The 26,795-nt window shown below is 47.4% G+C and overlaps 1 protein-coding gene across 1 annotated transcript in view; it reads right to left on the bottom strand.

Annotated features, from left to right (window-relative positions):
• macf1b (microtubule actin crosslinking factor 1b) overlaps nucleotides 1-26,795 on the bottom strand; it is a 565,261-nt gene that overhangs the window by 132,800 nt on the left and 405,666 nt on the right. The window contains exons 20-21 of the mRNA XM_085987168.1: nucleotides 26,397-26,522; nucleotides 16,825-16,995 (exon numbers count right to left, since the gene is read on the bottom strand). Of these exons, the coding sequence (XP_085843294.1) occupies nucleotides 16,825-16,995; nucleotides 26,397-26,522 (297 nt within the window). The remainder of the gene's footprint in view (nucleotides 1-16,824; nucleotides 16,996-26,396; nucleotides 26,523-26,795) is intronic.

Genomic DNA, 26,795 nt, shown 5'->3' with positions numbered 1-26,795 from the left:
CAGGTGCAAACCGTCCGGATGATTTTTCAGAATTCATTAGACTCGGGAACAGTGCCGATGGATTGGAGGGTAGCTAACGTTACCCCACTATTCAAAAAGGGGGGTAGGGAAAAAGCAGGTAATTACAGACCTGTAAGCCTTACATCAGTTGTGGGCAAAATGCTGGAGTCCATCATTAAGGATGAAATAGCGGAGCACTTAGCAAATGGGGACAGGATAGGACAGAGTCAACATGGATTTACAAAGGGTAAATCGTGCTTGACTAATCTATTGGAATTTTTTGAGGGAGTAACTGGTAGAATAGATGGGGGAGAGCCAGTAGATGTGGTGTACCTGGACTTCCAAAAGGCCTTCGATAAGGTCCCACATAAAAGATTAGCATGGAAAATTGAGGCTCATGGGATAAAGGGGAAAGTTTTGGTGTGGATAGGGAACTGGCTGTCAGATAGAAAACAGAGAGTTGGAATAAACGGCTCATTTTCTGAATGGCAGGCAGTAACAAGTGGGGTACCACAGGGATCTGTCCTGGGCCCCCAGCTGTTCACAATTTACATTAATGACCTGGATCAGGGAGTCGGATGCAGCATTTCCAAATTTGCAGACGACACTAAACTAGGAGGGGGGGTGGGCTCAGAGGAAGAGACCAGGAAGCTCCAGAGCGATTTGGACAGACTGGGCGATTGGGCGGATAAATGGCAGATGCACTATAATGTGGACAAGTGCGAAGTTATCCACCTTGGGTGCAGGAACGGGAGGGCAAATTATTATTTAAATGGCAATAGATTGGGAGAGGGGGAAGTACAGAGAGACCTGGGTGTTCTTGTACACCAGTCACTGAAGGCGAGCATGCAGGTGCAACAGGCGGTCAAGAAGGCAAACGGTATGCTGGCCTTCATAGCAAAAGGGTTAGAATACAGGAACAGGGATACCTTGCTGCAGCTGTACAGGGCACTGGTGAGACCACACCTCGAGTACTGTGTACAGTTTTGGTCGCCTCATCTGAGGAAGGATGTTCTTGCCATGGAGGGGGTGCAGCGGCGATTCACCAGGCTGATACCAGGAATGGCGGGAATGACCTATGAGGAGAGACTATGTAGTTTAGGGATGTACACACTGGAGTTTAGAAGATTGAGAGGGGACCTCATAGAAGTGTATAAAATTCTGACAGGTCTAGACAGACTGGATGCAGAAGGAATGTTTCCCTTGGCGGGTGAGAACAGAACTAGAGGACATAATTTAAGGATAAGGGCTAAACCATTTAGGACAGAGATGAGGGGGAATTTCTTCACTCAGAGAGTGGTGAACCTGTGGAACTCATTGCCACAGAGGGCAGTGTACGCCAGCTCATTAAATATATTTAAGAGGGAATTAGATATATTTCTACGGGCAAAAGGGGTTAAGGGTTACGGAGAGAAGGCGGGGACGGGATACTGAATTAAAGGATCAGCCATGATCTCATCGAATGGCGGAGCAGGCACGAAGGGCCGAATGGCCTACTCCTGCTCCTATCTTCTATGTACTGGTCCCACCTCCCCCAGAACCAGTTCCAATGTCCCAGGAATTTGAATCCCTCCCCCTTGCACCATTCCTCTAGCCACGTATTCATCTGAAATATCCTTCTATTTCTCCTCTGACTAGCATGTGGCACTGGTAGCAATCCTGAGATTACTACCTTTGAGGTCCTATTTTTTAAATTTACCTCCTAACTCCCTATATTCAGCTTTTAGGACCTCATCCCGGTTTTTACCTATATCGTTGGTACCTATATGCACCACGACAACTGGCTGTTCACCCTCCCCTTCCAAAATGTTCTGCAGCCGCTCTGAGACATCTTTGACCCTTGCACCAGGGAGGCAACACACCATCCTGGAGTCTCGTTTGCGGCCATACAGCTCAAGCATAACTTCCCTGCTCTTATACTCTATGGCTCGGCTAATAAAGGAAAGCCTTCCATATGCCTTTTTAACTACTTTATCGACCTATCCTGCTACCTTTAAGGATCTGTGGACATACACTCCAAGGTCCCTCTGTTCCTCCACACCTCTCAGTGTCCTTCCAGTAATTGTGTATTCCCTTGCCTTGTTACCCCTCCCCAAATGCATTACCTCACACTTTTCCGGATTGAATTCCATTTGCCACTTTTCTGCCCAACTGACCAGTTCATCGATATCTTCCTGCAGTCTAAAGCTTTCCTTGTCACTGTTAACCACACGGCCAATTTTTGTATCATCTGCAAATTTCCTTATTATGCCCCCTACATTTAAGTCTAAATCATTGATATGTATCACAAAAAGTAAGGGACCAAGTACTGAGCCCTGTGGAACCCCACTGGAAACAGCCTTCCAATCGCAAAAACTCCCCTCAACCGTTACCCCTAGCTTCCTGCTACTGAGCCAATTTTAGATCCAATTTGCCACTCTCCCTTGGATCCCATGGGCTTTTACTTTTTTGATCAGCCTGCCATGTGGGACCTTGTCAAAAGCCTTGCTAAAATCCATGTAGGCTACATCAAATGCACTGACCTCATCGACCCTTCTTGTTACCTCCTCAAAGAATTCTATCAAGTTAGCCATAGAATCATAGAGTTATACAACACAGAAAGAGGCCCTTCGGCCTATCGCGTCCGCGCCGGCCACCAAGCCCTGTCTAATCTAATCCCATTTTCCAGCATTTGGTCCATAGCCTTGTATGCTATGGCATTTCAAGTGCTCATCCAAATGCTTCTTGAATGTTGTGAGGGTTCCTGCCTCTACCACCCTTTCAGGCAGTGAGTTCCAGATTCCAACCACCCTCTGGGTGAAAAAGTTCTTCCTCAAATCCCCTCTAAACCTCCTGCCCCTTACCTTGAATCTATGCCCCCTTGTTATTGACCCCTCTACTAAGGGAAAAAGTTCCTTTCTATCTACCCTATCTATGACCCTCATAATTTTGTACACCTCAATCAGGTCCCCCCTCAGCCTTCTCTGCTCCAAGGAAAACAACCCCAGCCTGTCCAGTCTTTCTTCATAGCTGAAGCGCTCCATCCCAGGTAACATCCTGGTGAATCTCCTCTGCACCCTCTCCAAAGCAATCACATCCTTCCTATAGTGTGGCGACCAGAACTGCACACAGTACTCCAGCTGTGGCCTTACCAGCGTTTTGTACAGCTCCATCATAACCTCCCTGGTCTTATATTCTATGCCTTGGCTAATGAAGGCAAGTATCCCATATGCCTTTTTAACCACCTTATCCACCTGTTCTGCTGCCTTCAGGGATCTATGTACATGCACACCAAGGTCCCTCTGATCCTCTGTCTTTCCTAGGGTCTTACCATTCATTGTGTATTCCCTTGCCTTGTTAGTCCCTCCAAAATGCATCACCTCACACTTTTCAGGGTTAAATTCCATTAGCCACTGTTCCGCCCATCTGACCAACCCATCTATATCGTCCTGCAGACTGAGGCTACCCTCCTCGCTATTTACCACCCCACCAATTTTCGTGTCATCTGCGAACTTACTGATCATACCTTTTACATTCACATCCAAATCATTAATGTAGACCACAAACAGCAAGGGACCCAGCACCGATCCCTGCGGTACCCCACTGGACACAGGCTTCCAGTCACAAAAACAACCTTCGACCATCACCCTCTGCCTTCTGCCACTAAGCCAGTTTTGGATCCAATGTGCCAAGGCACCCTGGATCCCATGGGCTCTTACCTTCTTGACCAGTCTCCTGTGCGGGACTTTATCGAAAGCCTTACTGAAAGCCATGTATACCACATCCACTGCACTACCCTCATCCACACACCTAGTCACCCCCTCGAAAAATTCAATCAAATTGGTCAGACATGATCTTCCCTTAACAAAGCCATGCTGACTATCCCTGATTAATCCTTGCCTCTCCAAGTGGAGACTAATTCTGTCCCTCAGAATTTTTTCCAATAATTTCCCTACCACTGATGTTAGGCTCACTGGCCTGTAATTTCCTGGTTTATCCCTGCTATCCTTCTTGAATAATGGTACTATGTTAGCTCTTCTCCAGTCCTCTGGCACATCCCCTGAGGCCAGAGAGGTTTTGAAAATTTGTGTCAGAGCCCCTGCAATCTCCTCCTTTGCCTCACACAGCAGCCTGGGATACATCTCGTCCGGGCCTGGGGATTTATCCACTTTTAAGCCTGCTAAAACCGCTAGTACCTCCTCCCTCTCGATGCTAATATGTTCAAGTATATCACAGTCCCCCTGCCCGATTTCTATGTCTACATCGTCCTTCTCCATAGTGAACACAGATGCAAAAAATTAATTTAAAACCCCACCTACCTCTTCTGGCTCCACACACAGATTGCCACTTTGGTCCCTAATGGGCCCTACTCTTGCCCTAGTTATCCTCTTGCCCTTAATATACTTATAAAACACCTTAGGATTTTCCTTTATTTTGCTCACCAATGTTATTTCATGGCCCCTCCTCGCTCTCCTAATTTCTTTTTTTAAGTATCCCCCTGCACTTTCTATACTCCTCTAGGGCTTCCTCTGTCTTTAGTCCTTTGTATCTGCCAAAAGCCCCCCTTTTTTTCCTAATCCATTCTCGTATATCCCTTGACATCCAAGGTTCCCTGGGCTTGTTGGTCCCACCCTTGACCTTTACGGGAACATGTTGCCATTGTACTCTCTCAATTTCCTTTCTGAAAGACTCCCATTGCTCCGATGTGGATTTTCCTACAAGTAGCTGATCCCAGTCCACTTTGGCCAGATCCTGCCTTATCATATTAAAATCGGCCTTCCCCCAATTTAGAACCTTTATTTCCAGTCCATCTCTGTCCTTTTCCATGACTACCTTAAATCTCACCGAATTATGGTCACTGTCACCAAAGTGCTCACCTACTAACACTTCTACCACTTGCCCGGCCACATTCCCTAGAATTAGGTCCAGTACCACCGCCTCTCTTGTAGGACTTTCTACATGCTGGCTCAAAAAGCTCTCCTGGATGCACTTTAAGAATTCTGCACCCTCTAAGCCTTTCACACTCTGACTATTCCAGTTAATATTTCGACCTTCCCTTAACAAAACCATGTTGACTGTCCTTGATTAATCTGGGTCTTTCTAAATGAAGGTTTATACTGTCCCTCTGATTTCAGTAATTTGCCCACCACCAATGTTAAACTAACTGGCCTATATTGCTCGGTTTATCCCTTCCTCCCATTTTAAACAATGGCACAATGTTAGCAGTCCTCCAGTCCTCTGGCAGCACTCCTGTAGCCAAGGAGGATTTGAAAATGATGGTTAGGGCCTCCGCAATTTCCTCACTTGTTTCTTTTAATAGCCTCGGATATATTTCATCCGGCCCTGGCGATTTATCTACTTTCAAGGATGCTAAACCTCTTAATACTTCCTCTCTTACTATGTTTATCCCGTCCAATATTTCACTATCTTCCTTCTTAACTTCAATGTTGGCATCGTCCCCTCTTTTGTGAATACAGCTGCAAAGTATTCATTAATACCTCACCCACATCCTCCGCCTCTACACATAGATCACCATTGGTCCCTGATAGCCCCCATTTCTTTCCTCAGTTATTCTCTTGCCTCCCACTGCTCTGACACCAATTTACCTTCAAGTAACTGTCTCCAGTTCACTTTTGCTAAATCACTTCTCAACCTAGTAAAATGGCCTTCCCCCAATTTAGAACTCTTACTCCTGTTTTTTCTTTGTCCTTATCCATAACTATGCTAAAACTAACTGAATTATGATCACGACCACAAAAATGCTCTCCCACTGATGCCCCTTCCACCTGCCCAGGTTCATTCTCTAAAACTAAATCCAGAACTGCCCCCCTCTTGTTGGGCTTGCTACATATTGGCTAAAAAAGTTCTCCAGAATGCAATTTATGAATTCTGTGCCTTCTATAGCTTTTACATTGGTAGTATCCCAGTTAATATATAGAAACATAGAAGATAGGAGCAGGAGTAGGCCATTCGGCCCCTCGAGCCTGCTCCGCCATTCAATGAGATCATGGTTGATCATCCAAACTCAGTACCCTGTCCCTGCCTTCTCCCCATATCCCTTGATCCCTTTAGCCTTAAGAAATATATCTAACTCCTTCTTGACTATATTGAATGAATTGGCCTCAACTGCCTTCTGTGGTAGAGAATTCCACAGGTTCACCACTCTCTGGGTGAAGAACTTCCTCCTCATCTCTGTCCTAAATGGCTTACCCCTTATCCTTAGACTGTGACCCCTGGTTCTGGACTCCCACGCTTCCGGGAACATCCTTCCTGCATCTAGGCTGTCCAGTCCTGTTAGAATTTTATAAGTTTCAATGAGATCCCCTCTCATTCTTCTAAACACCAGCGAGTATAAGCCCAATCGACACAATCTCTCCTCATACGTCATTCCTGCCATCCCAGGTATCAATCTGGTGAATCTTCGCTGCACGCCCTCCATGGCAAGAACATCCTTCCTCAGATAAGGCGACCAAAATTGCACACAATACTCAAGGTGTGGTCTCACCAAGGCCCTGTACAACTGCAGCAAGACATCCTTGTTCCTGTACTCGAATCCTCTTACTACGAAGGCCAACATACCATTTGACTTCTTAACCGCCTGCTGCACCTGCATGCTTACCTTCAGCGACTGGTGCACAAGGACACCCAGGTTTCGTTGCACTTCCCCTTCTCCCAATCTATTGCCTTTCAGATAATAATCTGCCATCCTGTTTTTGCCACCAAAGTGGATAACCTCGCATTTATCCACATTATACTGCACCTGCCATGCATCTGCCCAATCACCCAACCTGTCCAAATCATACTGGAGTTTCTTGGCATCCTCCTCACAGCACACACGCCCACCCAGCTTTGTGTCGTCTGCAAACTTGGAGATATTACATCTAGTTCCCTCGTCTAGATCATTAATATATATTGTGAATAGCTGGGGTCCTTGCACCGATCCCTGCGGTACCCCACTAGTCACTGCCTGCCACTCGGAAAAAGAACCGTTTATTCCAACTCTTTGCTTCCTGTCTGCCAGCCAGTTCTCTATCCAAGTCAGTACCTTGCCCCCAATCCCATGTGCATTAGCTTTACACACTAATATCTTATGCGGGACCTTATCGAAAGCCTTCTGAAAGTCCAAATACACCACATCCACTGGTTCTCCGTTATCTATTCTACCAGTTACATCCTCAAAAAATTCCAGTAGATTAGTCAAGCACGATTTACCTTTTGTAAATCCATGTTGACTTTGTCCAATCCTGTCACTGTTTTCCAAGTGCTCTGCTATTACATCTTTTATAATGGACTCTAGCATTTTCCCCACTACCGAAGTCAGGCTTACTGGTCTATAATTCCCTGTTTTCTCTCTACCACCTTTTTTGAATAGTGGGGTAACATTAGCTACCCTCCAATCCATGGGAACTGTTCCAGAATCTATCGAATTTTGGAAGATGACCAGCAATGCATCTACTATTTCTAGGGCCACTTCCTTAAGTACCCTAGGATGTAGATTATCAGGCCCATGGCCTTCAATCCCGTCAATTTCCTTAACACCATTTCCTTACAAATACTAATTTAATTCAGTTACTCCCTCTCATTAGACCCTATGTTCCCCGACATCTCTGGGAGATTATTTGTGTCCTCCTTTGTGAAGACAGAACCAAAGTATGTATTTAATTGGTCTGCCATTTCTTTGTTCCCCATTATAAATTCCCCTGATTCTGACTGCAAGGGACCTACACTTGACTTCACCAATCTTTTTCTCTTCACATATCTATAAAAACTTTTACAGTCAGTTTTTATGTTCCCTGCAAGCTTACTCTCATATTGTATTTCCCCCTCTCAATGAATCCCTTTGTCCTCCTTTGCTGAATTCTAAACTGTTTCCAATCCTCAGGTTTGCTGCTTTTTCTGGCCAATTTATATGTCCTCTCCTTGGATCTTATGCTATCCCTAATTTCCCTTGTTTGACACGGTTGAGTCACCTTTTTTGTTTTATTTTTATGCTAAACTGGGATGAACAAATTCTGTAGTTCATCCATGCGATCTTTAAATGTTTGCCATTGCCCATCCACCGTCAACCCTTTAATAACATTCCCCAATCCATCCTACCCAACTCGCGCTTCATACCATCGTAGTTTCCTTTATTTAAATTCAGGACCCTAGTCTCTGAGTCAAATACTTCACTCTCCATCTTAATGAAGAATTCTATCATATTATGATCGCTCCGCCCCAAGGGGCCTCGCACAACAAGATTGCTAATTAATCCTTTCTCATCACATAATACCCTGTCTAAGATGGCCTGATCTCTAGTTGGTTCCTCAACATATTGGTCCAGGAAACCATCCCGTATACACTCCAGGAATTCCTCCTCCACAGTATTGTTACTAATTTGGTTAGCCCAATCTATATGTAGATTAAAGTCACCCATGATAATTGCTGTGTCCTTGTGTGTAATTGAAATCTCCCACTATTAAATCTGTGCTGGCTGTCCCTCATTAACCCATGCTTCTCCAAGTGAGAATTAATTTTGCCCTTGACAATGGTCTGCAGTAATTTTCCCACCACTGACGTTGGACTGAATGGCCTGTAATTACCAGGTTTCTCCCTCTCCCCCTTTTTGAACAGGGGTGTAACATTTGCAATCCTCCAGTCCTCTGGCACCACTCACATATCCAAGGAGGATTGAAAGGTTGTGGTCAGAGCTTCTGCTATCTCCACCCTAGCTTCCCTCAGCAACCTGGGATGCATCCCATCTGGGCAGGGTGACTTGTTAACTTTGAGTGATGTCAGCCTATTTAGCCCCTCCTTTCTATCTATTTCTATCCTATCCAATATCTCTACTCCCCCCTCCTCTACTGAAACATTAACTTCAACCTCTTCTTGTGTGACGACAGGGGACTCATTCAGTCCCTCTACCTCCACAAAAAGATTTCCTTTTTTTATCCCTAATCGTCTCCGCCATTCCTTTAACTATCCTCTTACATTTTATATGTTGATGAAAGATTTTTGGGTTCCCTTTTATGTTACCCGCTAATCTTTTCTCAGACTCTTGCTTTGCCCTTTCTCAGTTCCCCTGCACTCTCTGTATTCTGCCTGGTTTTCCATTGTATTCTGCACCTGACATTTGTCATAAACATCCTTCTTCTGTTCTATTTTAACCTCTATTTCCTTTGTCATCTAGGGAGCTCTAGCTTTGGATGCTCCATCTTTCCTCCACGTGGGAATATGGTTGGTTTGTACCTGAACTATCTCCGCCTTGAAGGCCTGCCATTGCTCATTTATTGTATTCCTGGCCAAACTTTGTTCCCAGTCCACCTGTACTAGATCCCTTCCCAAATCACTGAAATTGGCTCTCTTCCAGTTTGGTACACTCTCTCTCTCTCTCGTGTGGTGTACACATGCTCCCAGTCTCTCTCTCTCATGTGGTGTACACATTCTCCCTGTCTCTCTCTCTCTCTCTCGTGTGATGTACACATTCTCCCCCATCTCTCTCTCTCGTGTGGTGTACACATGCTCCCAGTCTCTCTCTCTCGTGTGGTGTACACATTCTCCCCCATCTCTCTCTCTCGTGTGGTGTACACATGCTCCCAGTCTCTCTCTCTCGTGTGGTGTACACATTCTCCCTGTCTCTCTCTCTCTCTCTCTCGTGTGATGTACACATTCTCCCCCATCTCTCTCTCTCGTGTGGTGTACACATGCTCCCAGTCTCTCTCTCTCGTGTGGTGTACATATGCTCCCAGTCTCTCTCTCTCGTGTGGTGTACACATTTTCCCTGTCTCTCGCTCTCTCTCTCTCGTGTGATGTATACATTCTCTCATGTGATGTACACACTCTCCCCATCTCTCTTTCTCTCGTGTGATGTACACGCTCTCTCGTGTGATGTATACATTCTCTCGTGTGATGTACACTCTCTCTCGTGTGATGTACATGAGAACATAAAAAATAGGAGCAGGAGTCGGCCATTTGGCGCTTCGAGCCTGCTCCGCAATTCAATAAGATCATGGCTGATCTACCTCATCTCCACTTTCCTGAACTATCCCTATATCCCTTGATTCCCTGAATATTCAAAAATCTATCAATCTCTGTCTTGAATATACTCAACGACTGAGCCTCCACAGCCCTCTGGGGTAGAGAATTCCAAAGATTCACCACCCTCTGAGTGAAGAAATTCCTCCTTATCCCCTTATTCTGAGACTGTAACCCCTGGTTCTAGACTCCCCAGCCAGGGGAAACATTATCGCTGTATCTCTTACTCCTTCTTAGGCAGTCCCTCAGAACCGAGGATGACTTGCTTCCACATTAAAAATGAGTTCTCAGGTGACTGACGAGTCCAATGCGGGACCTACAGTCTCTGCCACAGGTGGGGCAGACGGTGGTTGAAGGGGCGGGCGGGTGGGGTGCTTGGGTTGGCGTGCGCTCCTTGCGCTGCCTGCACTTGGCTTCCGCTTGCTCCCGGCGAAGAGACTCGAGGTGTTCGGCCCCTTCCCGGATGCTTCTCCTCCACTTTGTACGGTCTTGGGCCAGGGATTCCCAGGTGTCTGGGGGGATGTTGCACTTTTTCAAGGAGGCTTTGAGGGTGTCCTTGAAGCATTTCCTCTGCCCACCTGGGGTTCTCTTGCCGTGTTGGAGCTCCGAGTAGAGCGCTTGTTTTCAGAGTCTCGTATCGGGCATGCAGACAATGTGGCCCATCCATCGGAGCTGATCGAGCGTGGTCAAAGCTCCGATGCTGGGGATGTTGGCCTGAGCGAGAACACTGATGTTGGTGCGCCTATCCTGCCAATGGATTTGCAGGACCTTGCGGAGGCAGTGTTGGTGGTACCTCTCCAGTGCTTTGAGGTGCCTGCTGTACAGGATCCATGTCTCTGAGGCATACAGCAGGGCGGGTATCACTGCTACTCTGTAGACCATGAGCTTAGTGCCGGGTTTGAGGTCCTGGTCTTCAAACACTCTCTTCCTCAGGTGACCGAAGGCTGCACTGGCACACTGAAGGCAGTGTTGGACTTTGTCATCGACGCCTGTCCTTGTTGACAGTAGGCTCCTGAGATATGGAATGTGGTCCACATTGTCCAAGGCCTCGTCGTGGATTTTTATATCGGGGGGCAGTACTGTGTTGTGGGGGTAGGTTGGTAGAGGACTTTTGTCTTACGGATGTTTAGTGTAAGGCCCATGCACTCGTACGCTTCGGTGAAGGTGTTGACGATGGTTTGGAATTCGACCTCTGAGTGTGCGCAGACGCAAGCATCGTCTGCATACTGTAATTCGATGACAGAGGATGGGACGACATTGGATCTGGACTGGAGGTGACGGAGGTTGAACAGTTTTCCGTTTGTTCTGTAGATTAGCTCCACTCCAGCAGGGAGCTTACTGAGGGTGAGATGGAGCATTGCAGCAAGGGAGATTGAGAAGAGCCTTGGTGTGATGACACAGCCTTGTTTGACCCTGGTCCGTACGTGAATTGAGTCTGTGGTGGATCCGTTGGTCAGCAGGGGGGAAGCAGGCGGAGGATGGTGACAAACTTTTGAGGGCAGCCGAATTTGAGGAGGACACTCCATAATCCCTCATGGCTGACAGTGTCAAAGGTTTCGTGAGGTCAAAGAAGGCCATGTACAACAGTTGGTGTTGTTCCCTGCAATTCTCTTGTAATTGACGCGCGGTGAAGATCATGTCCATTGTGCCCCTTAGTGGGCGGAATCCGCATTGCGACTCTGGGAGGAGCTCTTCAGCCACTGGGATAAGGTGATTGAGGAGGATTCTTGCGATGACTTTCCCTGTGGTAGACAGCAGGGAGACTCCTCTGTAATTACCACAATTGGACTTGTCACCTTTCCTGAAGATGATCACGATTACGGCGTCTCTGAGATCCCCTGGCATGCTCTCCTCCTTCCAAATAGAGGAATGCCCTGTAGGAAATTTGCATGTTTCAATGAGATCACCTCTCATTCTTCTAAACTCTAGAGAGTATAGGCCTAGTCTACTCAATCTGTCCTCATAGGACAATCCCCCCATTCAAGGAACCAGTCTGGTGAACCTTCGTTGCACTGCCTCTATGGCAATATATCCTTCCTTAGATCAGAAGACCAAAACTGTACACAATACTCCAGGTGTGGTCTCACCAGGGCACTGTATAATTGCAGTAAGATGTCTTTACTCTCATACTTAAATCCTCTTGTAATAAAGGCCAACATACCATTTGCTTTCCTAACTGCTTACTGTATGTACCTGCATGTTAACTTTCAGTGATTCGTGCACAAGGACACCCAGGTCCCTCTGAATACCAACATTTCCCAATCTCTCACCATTCATAAAATAATCTGCTTTTCTATTTTTCCTACCAAGGTAGATAACTTCACATTTCTCCACATTATATTCCATTTGCCATGTTCTTGCCAACTCACTTCACCTGTCTATGTCCCCTTGAAGCCTCCTTGCATCCTCCTCAGAACTTACATTCCCGCCCAGCTTTGTATCATTAGCAAACTTGGATATATTACATTTGGTCCCGTCATCCAAATCATTGATGTAGATTGTAAATAGCTGAGGCCCAAGCACTGATCCTTGTGGTACCCCACTAATTACAGCCTGCCAACCCAAAACAATGACCCGTTTATTCCTACTCTCTGTTTTCTGTCCATTATCCAATCTTCAATCCATTCTAGTACATTACCCCCAATCCCATAAGCCCTAATTTTGTTTAATAACCTCTTGTGTGGCACCTTATTGAATGCCTTCTGAAAATCCAAATACACCACATCCATTGGTTCCCCCTTATCTATTCTGCTAGTTACAACCGCAAAGAACTCTAACAGATTCATCAAACACGATTTCCCTTTCATAAATCCGTTTTGACACTGCCCAATCCTATTATTATTTTCTAAGTGCCCTGTTACCATGTCCTTAATAATAGATTCTCGCAGTTTCCCTACAACTGATGTCAGGCTAACTGGTCTCGTTCCCCGTTTTCTCTCTCCCTCCTTTCTTAAATAGTGGGGTTACATTTGCCACCTTCCAATCTGTGGGAACCGTTCTAGAATCTATGGAATTTTGGAAGATGACAACCAATGCATCCACTATCTCTATAGCTACCTCTTTTAAAACCCTAGGATGTAGGCCATCAGGTCCAGGGGCTTTCAGTCCCATTAATATCTCCAGTACTATTGTTTTACTAATACTAATTTCTATCAGTTCCTCAATCTCGCTAGACCCTTGCTTTTTGCATCTTCTTCCGTGAAGACAGACACAAAGTATTTGTTTAACTTCTCTGCCATTTCCTTATTCGCCATTATAATTTCTCCTGTCTCAGCCTGTAAGGGAACCAAATTTTAATTTCGACAATCTTTTCCTTTTTACGTACCTATAGAGGCTTTTACAGTCTGTTTTTATGTCACTCGCTAGTTTACTCTCATATTCTATTTTCCCTTTCTTTATCAATTTCTTGGTCCTCCTTTGCTGAATTCTAAAATCCTTCCAATCCTCAGGCTTACTACTCTTTTTGGCAGCATTATAAGCCTCTTGCTTTGATCTAATACTATTAACATCTTTTGTTAGCCACAGTTGGACCACTTTTCCTAAGGGGTTTTTGTGCCTTAAAGGAATGTATATTTGTTGTACATTATGTATTAATTCTTTAAATGCTTGCCATTGCTCGTCCAGTCATACCTTTTAATGTAGTTTCCTAATCTACCTTAGCCAACTCGTCCCTCATACCGCACTTTCCCCACTCTCCTCCTCACTGTTCACTATACTTTCAAGTTTTGTGTCAGCTGCAAATTTTGAAACTGTGCCCTGTGCACCCACGTCCAAGTCATTAATATATATCAAGAAAAGCAGTGGTCCTAGAACCGACCCCTGGGGAACACCACTGTATACCTTCATCCAGTCCGAAAAAAAACCGTTCACCACTACTTTCTGTTTCCTGTCACTTAGCCAATTCCATATCCATGCTGCCATAAGAACATAGAACATAAGATGTAGGAGCAGGAGTAGGTCATTCGGCCCCTCATGGTTGATCTGATCTTGGCTGCAACTCCACTTCCCTGCCCGCTCCCCATAACCCTTCAGTCCCTTACCATTCAAAAATCTGTCTATCTCCACCGTAAATATATTCAATGACCCAGCCTTCACAGCTCTCTGGGGAAGAGAATTCCAAAGAATCACGACCCTCTGAGAGAAGAAATTCCTCCTCATTTCTGATTTAAATGGGTGCCCCCTTATTCTGAAATTATGCCCCTTAGTTCTAGATTCCCCCATGAGGGGAAACGTCCTCTCTGCATCTACTCTGTCAAGCCCCTTCAGAATATTAGATGTTTCAATAAGATCCCCTCTCATTCTTCTAAACTCCAATGAGTATAGGCCCAACCTGCTCAACCTTTCTTCATTAGACAACCCCTTCATCTCCGGAATCAACCTCGTGAACCTTCTCTGAACTGCCTCCAATGCAAGTATAGCCTTCCTTAAATAAGGAGACCAAAACTGTACGCAGTACTCCAGGTGTGGTCTCACCAACGCCCTGTACAGTTCTAACAGGACTTCCCTACTTTTATACTCCATTTCCTTTGCAATAAAGGCCAACATTCCTAATTGCATTCCTAATTACTTGCTGTACCAGCATGCTAACCTTTTGTGATTCATGTACAAGGACCCCCAGACCCCTCTGTACCTCAGCATTTTGTAATCTTTCCCCATTTAAATAATAATTTGCTTTTTATTTTTCCTACTAAAGTGGATAACCTCGCATTTTCCCACATTATACACCATCTGCCAGATTTCTGCCCACTCACTGAGCCTATCTATATCCCTTTGGAGATTCTTTGCGTCCTCCACACAATTTGCTTTCCCACCTATCTTTGTATCATCAGCAAATTTGGCTACATTACACTCGGTCCCTTCATCCAAGTCATTAATATAGATTGTAAATAGTTGAGGCCCCAGCACTGATCCCTGCGGCACCCCACTAGTTACAGTTTGCCAACCTGAAAATGATCCATTTATCCCGACTCTCTGTTTTCTGTTAGTTAGCCAATCTACTATCCATGCTAATATATTACCCCCAACCTCGTGAGATCTTATCTTGTGCAGTAACCTTTTATGTGGCACCTTATCAAATGCCTTCTGGAAATCCAAATACATGACATCTACTGGTTCCCCTTTACCCACCCTGCTCATTACATCCTCAAAGAACTCCAGCAAATTTGTCAAACATGATTTCCCTTTCATAAAACCATGCTGACTCTGCTTGACTATATTACGATTTTCTAAATGTCCTGCTACCACTTCCTTAATGATGGACTCCAGCATTTTCCCAATGACAGATGTTAGGCTAACTGGTCTATAGTTGCCTGCTTTCTGTCTCCCTCCTTTCTTAAATAGGAGTGTTACATTTGCAGTTCTCCAGTCTGCGGGGACCTCTCCAGAATCCAGGGAATTTTGGTAGATTACAACCAACATATACACTATCTCTGCAGCTACCTCTTTTAAGACCCTAGGATGCAGGCCATCGGGTCCAGGGGACTTGTCCACCTTTAGTCCCATTAGTTTGCCTAGTACTTTCTCTCTAGTGATAGTGATTGTTTTAAGTTTCCCCCCCATCCCAATAGCCCCTTGATTATCCATTAATGGGATGCTTTTAGTGTCTTCTATCATGAAGACCGATACAAAATATTTGTTCAAAGTCTCCGCCATTTCCCTGCTTCCCATTATTAATTCCCCAGACTCATCCTCTACCGGACCAACATTTACTTTAGCTATTCTCTTCCTTTTTATATACCTGTAGAAGCTCTCACTGTCTGTTTTTATATTTCTTGCTAGCTTACTCTCATAAGCTATCTTCTCTCTATCATTTTTTTAGTCATCCTTTGCTGGTTTTTAAAAATGTCCCAATCCTCTGGCCTTCCACTATTCTTTGCAACATTGTATGCCTTTGTTTTCAATTTGATACCATCCTTTACTTCCTTAGTTAGCCACGGATGGTTCATCCTTCTCTTAGAGTCTTTCTTTCTCACTGGAATATATCTTTGCTGAGAGTTATGAAATATCTCCTTAAATGTTTGCCACTGCTTTTCTACAGTCTTACCCTGTAATATATTTTCCCAGTCCACTTTAACCAAGTACACCTTCATATCTTTGTAATTACCTTTACTTAAGTTCAGGACACTAGTTTGAGACCTAGCTTTCTCACCCTCAAACTGAATTTGAAATTCTACCATGCTATGATCACTCTTGCCAAGAGGATCCTTCACTTCGAGATCATTAATTAATCCAGCCTCGTTACACATTACCAGATCTAAAATAGTCTTCTCCCTGGTTGGTTCCACAACCTATTGTTCCAAGAAACCATCCCGCATACACTCTAAGAACTCTTCCTCAAGTCTACCTTTGCCAATTTGCTTTGTCAAATCAATATGAAGATTAAAATCTCCCATGATTATAGCCGTACCTTTCTTACAAGCCTTTTTAATGTACACATTCTCTCGTGTGATGTACACGCTCTCTCGTGTGATGTACATGCTCTCTCGTGTGATGTACATGTTCTCTCGTGTGATGTACACGCTCTCTCGTGTGATGTACATGCTCTCTCTCTCTCTCTCTCGTGTGATGTACACATTCACCCCGTCTCTCTCTCTCTCTCTCATGTGATGTACACACTCTCTTGTGTGATGTACACATTCGCTCATATGTGTACTCTCTCTCGTGTGATGTACACGTTCTCTCTCTCTCATGTGATGTACACATTCTCCCCCATCTCTCTCTCTCTCATGTGATGTACACATTCTCCCCCATCTCTCTCTCTCGTGTGATGTGCACATTCTCCCCATCTCTCTCTCTCTGTCTCTCTCTCTCGTGTACACTGCATCCTGTTACCTTTCTTTGCTGTACTTTTAGGAGCACGGCCTCCCACTTCTGCTGCAGTAAGTCGAGGCTGTGCTCTGTGTTGGATCCCTTTGGGATGTCTCTGTCACTGAGCAGTCGTTCCATCATATTGTGAACACTGTTGTACGCGCACTGTTTGGATTCCAGCTCTTTACACAACTCCTGTGAAGAGCAAATCATTGAGATCAAAGAACTGAGAATCTGAAGATCTCAACATTTCATTGACATTTATTAGAAAAAGGAACTTTGATGCAATATCTGACAACTAGAGAATCTGGGAATTCAGTGTAAAAAATCTGGAAATAAAAGCTGGGATCAGTAAAAGTGACCATGAAGCTGTCAGATTGTCGTAAAAACCCAACTGGTTCACTGATGTCCTTTAGGGAAGGAAATCTGCCGTCCGTACCCGGTCTGGCCTACATGTGACTCCAGGCCCGCACGAACATTGTTGACTCTTAACTGCCCTCTGAAATGAGCCCAGCGAGCCACTCAGTTTGTATCAAACCCACTACCATGGGTTCAGGAAGAAGGCGATGGGCAATAAATGCCAGCCTGGTCAGCGATGCCCGCATCCTGAGAATTAATTAAACAAGATTAGTCGGGACCAGCGGGAGCAGCGTGGTGAGACCGGTATAAAAACCGGAGAGAGGCGAGGCCCGAGACCAGTCGGGAGCAGCGTGGTGAGACCGGTATAAAAACCAGAGAGAGGCGAGGCCCGAGACCAGTCGGGACCAGCGGGAGCAGCGTGGTGAGACCGGTATAAAAACCGGAGAGAGGCGAGGCCCGAGACCAGTCGGGAGCAGCGTGGTGAGACCGGTATAAAAACCGGAGAGCGGCGAGGCCCGAGACCAGTCGGGAGCAGCGTGGTGAGACCGGTATAAAAACCGGAGAGAGGCGAGGCCCGAGACCAGTCGGGACCAGCGGGAGCAGCGTGGTGAGACCGGTATAAAAACCGGAGAGAGGCGAGGCCCGAGACCAGTCGGGACCAGCGGGAGCAGCGTGGTGAGACCGGTATAAAAACCGGAGAGAGGCGAGGCCCGAGACCAGTCGGGACCAGTCGGGAGCAGCGTGGTGAGACCGGTATAAAAACCGGAGAGAGGCGAGGCCCGAGACCAGTCGGGAGCAGCGTGGTGAGACCGGTATAAAAACCGGAGAGAGGCGAGGCCCGAGACCAGTCGGGAGCAGCGTGGTGAGACCGGTATAAAAACCGGAGAGCGGCGAGGCCCGAGACCAGTCGGGAGCAGCGTGGTGAGACCGGTATAAAAACCGGAGAGAGGCGAGGCCCGAGACCAGTCGGGAGCAGCGTGGTGAGACCGGTATAAAAACCGGAGAGAGGCGAGGCCCGAGACCAGTCGGGAGCAGCGTGGTGAGACCGGTATAAAAACCGGAGAGCGGCGAGGCCCGAGACCAGTCGGGAGCAGCGTGGTGAGACCGGTATAAAAACCGGAGAGAGGCGAGGCCCGAGACCAGTCGGGACCAGCGGGAGCAGCGTGGTGAGACCGGTATAAAAACCGGAGAGAGGCGAGGCCCGAGACCAGTCGGGACCAGCGGGAGCAGCGTGGTGAGACCGGTATAAAAACCGGAGAGCGGCGAGGCCCGAGACCAGTCAGGAGCAGCGGGAGCAGCGTGGTGAGACCGGTATAAAAACCGGAGAGAGGCGAGGCCCGAGACCAGTCGGGACCAGTGTGGTGAGACCGGTATAAAAACCGGAGAGCGGCGAGGCCCGAGACCAGTCGGGACCAGCGGGAGCAGCGTGGTGAGACCGGTATAAAAACCGGAGAGAGGCGAGGCCCGAGACCAATCGGGACCAGCCGGGAGCAGCGTGGTGAGACCGGTATAAAAACCGGAGAGCGGCGAGGCCCGAGACCAGTCGGGACCAGTCGGGAGCAGCGTGGTGAGACCGGTATAAAAACCGGAGAGCGGCGAGGCCCGAGACCAGTCGGGACCAGCGGGAGCAGCGTGGTGAGACCGGTATAAAAACCGGAGAGAGGCGAGGCCCGAGACCAGTCGGGACCAGTGGGAGCAGCGTGGTGAGACCGGTATAAAAACCGGAGAGAGGCGAGGCCCGAGACCAGTCGGGACCAGTCGGGAGCAGCGTGGTGAGACCGGTATAAAAACCGGAGAGCGGCGAGGCCCGAGACCAGTCGGGAGCAGCGTGGTGAGACCGGTATAAAAACCGGAGAGAGGCGAGGCCCGAGACCAGTCGGGAGCAGCGTGGTGAGACCGGTATAAAAACCGGAGAGAGGCGAGGCGTACCAACTCAGCAGCGGGGAGAGAGGTAAAAAGTAATCAGTGTATGACGTCACCAGGGAGCAGGTAGGTGATTGGTTGGTGAGTATTTCTCTTTTTTCAATACAAGCTTGAATTCTGTGGTGTTAAAATTCTGTGGTGTAGTGGGGATAGTTGGTAAATAAAGCGCCCTAGAGCATACATGTAACTGGGGTATTGAATAAATTTTAAAAATTAATTAAAGGAGTAAGTCATGGCAGGAGACTTCAGGCCCGTGTTCTGCTCCTCCTGCTCTATGTGGGAAGTCAGGGATGCTGCCAGTGTCCCTGACGACCATGTGTGCAGGAAATGCATCCAGCTGCAGCTACTTGTAGACCGCATTGTGGCGCTCGAGCTGCGGGTGGATGAATTTTGGAGCATGCGCGATGCTGAGAGGCTCGTGGATAGCACGTTTAGCGAGTTGTTCACGCCTCAGGGTAGGGCAGCACAGGGGGTGACCATCAGGCGGAGCAACAAAGGCAGGCAGGTAGTGCAGGGAACCCCTGCGGACATCCCCCTTTCAAACAAGTATACCGCTTTGGATACTGTTGGGGGGGATGACTCACCAGGGGAAGGCAGCAGCAGCCAACTTCCTGGCACTGGGGGTGCTCCTGCTGCCCAGGAAGGGGGGAAAAAGAGTGGGAGAGCAATAGTGGTAGGGGATTCTATAGTAAGGGGAACAGATAGGCGTTTCTGTGGCCGTAGACGTGAATCCAGGATGGTTTGTTGCCTCCCTGGTGCCAGGGTCAAGGATGTCACTGAGCGGCTTAAGGGCATTCTGGAGGGGGAGGGTGAAGAGCCAGTGGTCGTGGTCCACATTGGTACCAATGACATAGGTAAAAAGAGGGATGAGGTCCTGCAGCAAGAATTTAGGGAGCTAGGTGAAGGATTAAAGAGCAGGACTTCAAAGGTTGTAATCTCTGGATTACTCCCGGTGCCACGTGCTAGTAAGTATAGGAATAGGAAGATAGAACAGATGAATGCGTGGCTAAAGGGATGGTGCAGGGGGGAGGGCTTTAGTTTCCTGGATCACTGGGTCTGCTTCTGGGAAAGGTGGGACTTGTACAAGTCGGACGGTTTACACCTGAACCAGAGGGGAACCAATATCCTTGCGGGGAGGTTTGCTAGCACTGCTGGGGAGGGTTTAAACTAACTTGGCAGGGAGTTGGGGTACAGAGTGGAGCTATAGTAGGGGGTGATTTACAGCCAAATACAGAGGGAAAAACAAGTCAGCTGGGAAGGCAGAGCAAATATGTGAAGGCAAAAGAGAATATGGCAGGGCTGGAAGGCATTTATTTTAATGCAAGGAGTCTTGCAAATAAGGTGGATGAACTGAAGTTGTTGTTGAACACATGGGAGTACGATATTGTTGCTATCACGGAGACATGGTTGAGGGAGGGTCAGGACTGGCAGCTCAATATTCCGGGGTATAGAATCTTCAGGTGAGACAGAGGGGGGTGTAAAAGGGGAGGGGGTGTTGCAATATTAATTAAGGAGTCAATTACTGCTGTAAGGAGGGATGATATATTAGCGGGTTCCTCTAATGAGGCCATATGGGTAGAACTTAAAAACAAAAAGGGGGCAAGCACTTTGCTGGGAGTGTACTATAGGCCCTCAAACAGTCAGGGGGAGATAGAGGAACAGGTATGTAGGCAAATCTCAGAAAAGTGCGAAAATAATAGGGTAATAATAGTGGGGGATTTCAACTTCCCCAATATAAATTGGGACAGTCAGAGTGTGAAAGGCTTAGAGGGTGCAGAATTCTTAAAGTGCATCCAGGAGAGCTTTTTGAGCCAACATGTCGAAAGTCCTACAAGAGAGGGGGCGGTACTGGACCTAATTCTGGGGAATGTAGCCGGGCAAGTGGTGGAAGTGTCAGTAGGAGAGCATTTTGGCGACAGTGACCATAATTCGGTGAGATTTAAGGTGGTCATGGAAAAAGACAAAGACGGCCCGGAAATAAGGGTTCTAAATTGGGGGAAGGCCGATTTTAATATGATAAGGCAGGATCTGGCCAAAGTGGACTGGGAGCAGCTGCTTATAGGAAAATCCACATCAAAACAGTGGGAGACTTTCAGAAGGGAAATAGAGAGAGTACAATGCCAACATGTTCCTGTAAAGGTCAAGGGTGGGACCAACAAGCAAAGGGAACCTTGGATGACAAGGGATATACAAAAATGCATTAGAAATAAAAGGGGGGCTTTTGGCAGTTACAAAAGACTAAAGACGGAAGAAGCCCTAGAGGAGTATAAAAAGTGCAGGGGCATACTTAAAAAAGAAATTAGGAGGGCGAGGAGGAGCCATGAAATAACACTGGCGAGCAAAAATAAAGGAAAATCCTAAGATGTTTTATAAAGATAGAATGACAAAATTGCAAAAATTGTTTATACCAATCTGGCATAAAAGGAAATCTAAAAAGGTGACTCAACCGTGGATAACAGGGGAAATTAGAGACAGCATAAAATCCAAAGATAGGGCGTATAAAATAGCCAAAAAAAGCGCCAGAGCGGAAGATTGGGAACAGTTTAAGATAGAGCAAAGGAGGGCAAAGGGCATGATCAAGAGGGGCAAAATAGCTTACGAAAACAAGCTGGCGGAAAATATAAAAACTAACTCCAAAAGCTTTTATAAATATATCAAAAGGAAAAGACTGGTGAAAACCAAAGTTGGTCCATTGCAGTCAGATACGGGGGAATATATAATGGGAAATAAGGAAATGGCAGATCAACTAAATGCATACTTTGGGTCAGTCTTTACGAAGGAAGACACAAAAAACCTCCCTGGGATATCGGGAAAAATAGGGACATTGGCAAAGGAGGAACTGACGCAAATCAATATCTCTAAGAATATGGTGTTAAGGAAGCTAAAGGGATTGAAGGTGGACAAATCCCCAGGGCCTGATAACATGCATCCTAGGGTACTGAAGGAGGTGGCCCTAGAGATAGCGGATGCACTAAGGATGATTTTTCAGAATTCATTAGACTCGGGAACAGTGCCGATGGATTGGAGGGTAGCTAACGTTACCCCACTATTCAAAAAGGGGGGTAGGGAAAAAGCAGGTAATTACAGACCTGTAAGCCTTACATCAGTTGTGGGCAAAATGCTGGAGTCCATCATTAAGGATGAAATAGCGGAGCACTTAGCAAATGGGGACAGGATAGGACAGAGTCAACATGGATTTACAAAGGGTAAATCGTGCTTGACTAATCTATTGGAATTTTTTGAGGGAGTAACTGGTAGAATAGATGGGGGAGAGCCAGTAGATGTGGTGTACCTGGACTTCCAAAAGGCCTTCGATAAGGTCCCACATAAAAGATTAGCATGGAAAATTGAGGCTCATGGGATAAAGGGGAAAGTTTTGGCGTGGATAGGGAACTGGCTGTCAGATAGAAAACAGAGAGTTGGAATAAACGGCTCATTTTCTGAATGGCAGGCAGTAACAAGTGGGGTACCACAGGGATCTGTCCTGGGCCCCCAGCTGTTCACAATTTACATTAATGACCTGGATCAGGGAGTCGGATGCAGCATTTCCAAATTTGCAGACGACACTAAACTAGGAGGTGGGGTGGGCTCAGAGGAAGAGACCAGGAAGCTCCAGAGCGATTTGGACAGACTGGGCGATTGGGCGGATAAATGGCAGATGCACTATAATGTGGACAAGTGCGAAGTTATCCACCTTGGGTGCAGGAACGGGAGGGCAAATTATTATTTAAATGGCAATAGATTGGGAGAGGGGGAAGTACAGAGAGACCTGGGTGTTCTTGTACACCAGTCACTGAAGGCGAGCATGCAGGTGCAACAGGCGGTCAAGAAGGCAAACGGTATGCTGGCCTTCATAGCAAAAGGGTTAGAATACAGGAACAGGGATACCTTGCTGCAGCTGTACAGGGCACTGGTGAGACCACACCTCGAGTACTGTGTACAGTTTTGGTCGCCTCATCTGAGGAAGGATGTTCTTGCCATGGAGGGGGTGCAGCGGCGATTCACCAGGCTGATACCAGGAATGGCGGGAATGACCTATGAGGAGAGACTATGTAGTTTAGGGATGTACACACTGGAGTTTAGAAGATTGAGAGGGGACCTCATAGAAGTGTATAAAATTCTGACAGGTCTAGACAGACTGGATGCAGAAGGAATGTTTCCCTTGGCGGGTGAAAACAGAACTAGAGGACATAATTTAAGGATAAGGGCTAAACCATTTAGGGCAGAGATGAGGGGGAATTTCTTCACTCAGAGAGTGGTGAACCTGTGGAACTCATTGCCACAGAGGGCAGTGTACGCCAGCTCATTAAATATATTTAAGAGGGAATTAGATATATTTCTACGGGCAAAAGGGGTTAAGGGTTACGGAGAGAAGGCGGGGACGGGATACTGAATTAAAGGATCAGCCATGATCTCATTAAATGGCGGAGCAGGCACGAAGGGCCGAATGGCCTACTCCTGCTCCTATCTTCTATGTATCTATGTATAAGTATATTAAGGGCAAGAGGATAACCAGGGAAAGGGTAGGGCCCATTAGGGACCAAAGTGGCAATCTGTGTGAAGAGCCAGAGGATGTAGGCGGGGTTTTAAATGAATTTTTTGCATCTGTGTTCACTATGGAGAAAGACGATGCAGACATAGAAATCGGGCAAGGGGACTGTGACATACTTGAACATATTAGCATCGAGAGGGAGGAGGTGCTAGCGGTTTTAGCAGGCCAAAAAGTGGATAAATCCCCAGGCCCGGACGAGATGTATCCCAGGCTGCTGTGGGAGGCAAAGGAGGAGATTGCAGGGGCTCTGACACAAATTTTCAGAACCTCTCTGGCCACAGGGGATGTACCAGAGGACTGGAGAACAGCTAACGTAGTACCATTATTCAAGAAGGGTAGCAGGGATAAACCAGGGAATTACAGGCCAGTGAGCCTAACATCTGTGGTGGGGAAATTATTGGAAAAAATTCTGAGGGACAAAATTAATCTCCACTTGGAGAGGCAAGGATTAATCGGGGATAGTCAACATGGCTTTGTCAAGGGTAAATCATGTCTGACAAATCTGATTGAATTTTTCGAGGGGCTGACTACGGGGGTGGATGAGGGAAATGCTGTGGATGTGGTTTACATGGACTTCAGTAAAGCTTTTGACAAAGTCCCGCATAGGAGACTGGTCAAGAAGGTAAGAGCCCATGGGATCCAGGGTGCCTTGGCGCGTTGGATCCTAAACTGGCTGAGTGGCAGGAGGCAGAGGGTGATGGTCGAAGGTTGCTTTTGTGACTGGAAGCCTGTGTCCAGTGGGGTACCTCAGGGATCGGTGCTGGGTCCCTTGTTGTTTGTGATCTACATAAATGATTTGGATGAGAATGTAAAAGGTATGATCAGTAAGTTCGCAGATGACACGAAAATTGGTGGGGTGGTAAATTGCGAGGAGGAAAGCCTCAGGCTACAGGACGATATAAACGGGTTGGTCAGATGGGCGGAAAAGTGGCAAATGGAATTTAACCCTGAAAAGTGCGAGGTGATGCATTTTGGACGGACAAATAAGGCAACGGAATACACAATGAGTGGTAGGACCCTAGGAAGTACAGAGGGTCAGAGGGACCTTGGTGTACATGTACATAGATCCCTGAAGGCAGCGGAGCAGGTAGATAAGGTGGTTAAAAAGGCATATGGGATACTTGCCTTCATTAGCCGAGGCATAGAATATAAGAGCAGGGAGGTTATGATGGAGCTGTACAAAACGCTGGTGAGGCCACAGCTGGAGTACTGTGTGCAGTTCTGGTCGCCTCACTATAGGAAGGATGTGATTGCTTTGGAGAGGGTGCAGAGAAGATTCACCAGGATGTTACCTGGGATGGAGCGCCTCAGCTATGAAGAGAGGCTGGACAGGCTGGGGTTGTTTTCCTTGGAGCAGAGAAGGCTGAGGGGGGACCTGATTGAGGTGTACAAAATGATCAGGGGCATAGATAGGGTAGATAAAGAGGAACTTTTCCCCTTAGTGGGGGGGTCAATAACAAGGGGGCATAGATTTAGGGTAAGGGGCAGGAGATTTAGAGGGGATTTGAGGAGGAACTTTTTCACCCAGAGGGTGGTTGGAATGTGGAATTCAATGCCTGAAAGGGTGGTAGAGGCAGGAACCCTCACAACATTCAAGAAGCATTTGGATGAGCACTTGAAATGCCATTGCATACAAGGCTATGGACCAAATGCTGGAAAATGGGATTAGACTGGACAGGGATGGATGGGCGGCGCAGACACGATGGGCCGAAGGGCCTCTTTCTGTGCTGTAAAACTCTATGACTCTATGACTCTATGGCTAAAATGTAGATCCAAAGTTCCAGTCTGAGATAACCCAAAATATCAGGAATTAAGCTTTGAGTCTCTGTCTCTGTGCCATTTAGATTAAGTTTGTGGGAAGAAGACAAAACACAACCAAGTTAGCCTCAATAGCAGATACAGGTCACAGGTCAGCGTCAAACATGGCCCAAAAGGCAAAGGAAGAATTCCGGGGGACAGAGATACCATGTGGTGGGGGCGGGGGTGGGAGATTCCATGTGGTGGGGGGGGGTGGGAGATTCCATGTGGTGGGGGCGGGGAGGGAGATTCCATGTGGTGGGGGTGGTGGGAGATTCCATGTGGTGGGGGTGGGGGTGGGAGATTCCATGTGGCGGGGGCGGGGGTGGTGGTGGGGGTGGGGGTGGGAGATTCCATGTAGTGGGGGCGGGGGTGGGAGATTCCATGTGGTGGGGGCGGGGGTAGGAGATTCCATGTGGTGGGGGCGGGGGTGGGAGATTCCATGTGGCGGGGTGGGAGATTCCATGTGGTGGGGGCGGGCTGGTAGATTCCATGTGATGGGAGCGGGGGTGGGAGATTCCATGTGGTGGGGTGGGAGATTCCATGTGGTGGGGGTGGGGTGGGAGATTCCATGTGGTGGGGGCGGGGTGGGAGATTCCATGTGGTGGGGGCGGTGGTGGGAGATTCCATGTGGTGGGGGTGGGGTTGTAGATTCCATGTGCTGGGGTGGCAGGTTCTATGCCGACTGTACCCGAGGTCCTGTACATGCCTGAGGTTGTGTTTGAGGCAATTGGCCAGACCACACTGTGGCAGGGGCCCGTGGTCATGCTCCATGCTCACTACGTCCATCCCCCCACTCATAGCTGGACTTCCTGTTGTGAGTCTGTTGAAATTATTTCTGACGCTGGACAATCGGGGAGGATTGGGTGTGAGGTCAGGGGTTGAGCACAGCCCACCCCAGCATCACCATGACCAGTGTCAGCAGTAGGCATGACTGACATTCCCCGCAGTCCCCATCACTCACCAGGTGCACTCGCAGCTTCTCCTGGGCTGTCTCAGGAAGTCCGCAGAACGCTTTCACAGCCAGTTTCCCTTCGACTTGTTCGATCCACAGGAACAGTTCTTGAATCTCCAGATTCAGGTCCTGCACCTGAACACAAGGGACACGATTGAATTCTTCATCAATGAAGTCTCCAGACACACTCCATTAATCCCGCCCTTCAGTGCTACATGACCTCTCCCCATCTCCTTCCCCCTCCTCACCTCCCCGTCGCCCTCTCCCCCTATCCGCCTCCCCGCAAACTTCATGCTGCCTGGTAATTTACATGATTGCAGTGTCAAAGCTGCTGTAAACGGAATGTTGAGTGGTTGAATGCCTCAGCAGGGGGCCCAAGTTCGTGCGAGGCTAGCACCACTTAAAGCC

This window comes from Somniosus microcephalus, chromosome 5, assembly GCF_052327205.1.
Source record: "Somniosus microcephalus isolate GS21.2 chromosome 5, FLI_Smic_1.0, whole genome shotgun sequence".
NCBI lineage: Eukaryota > Metazoa > Chordata > Chondrichthyes > Squaliformes > Somniosidae > Somniosus > Somniosus microcephalus.
Note: the sequence above shows the minus strand (reverse complement) of the source record. Positions and strands in the feature narration are given on the sequence as shown.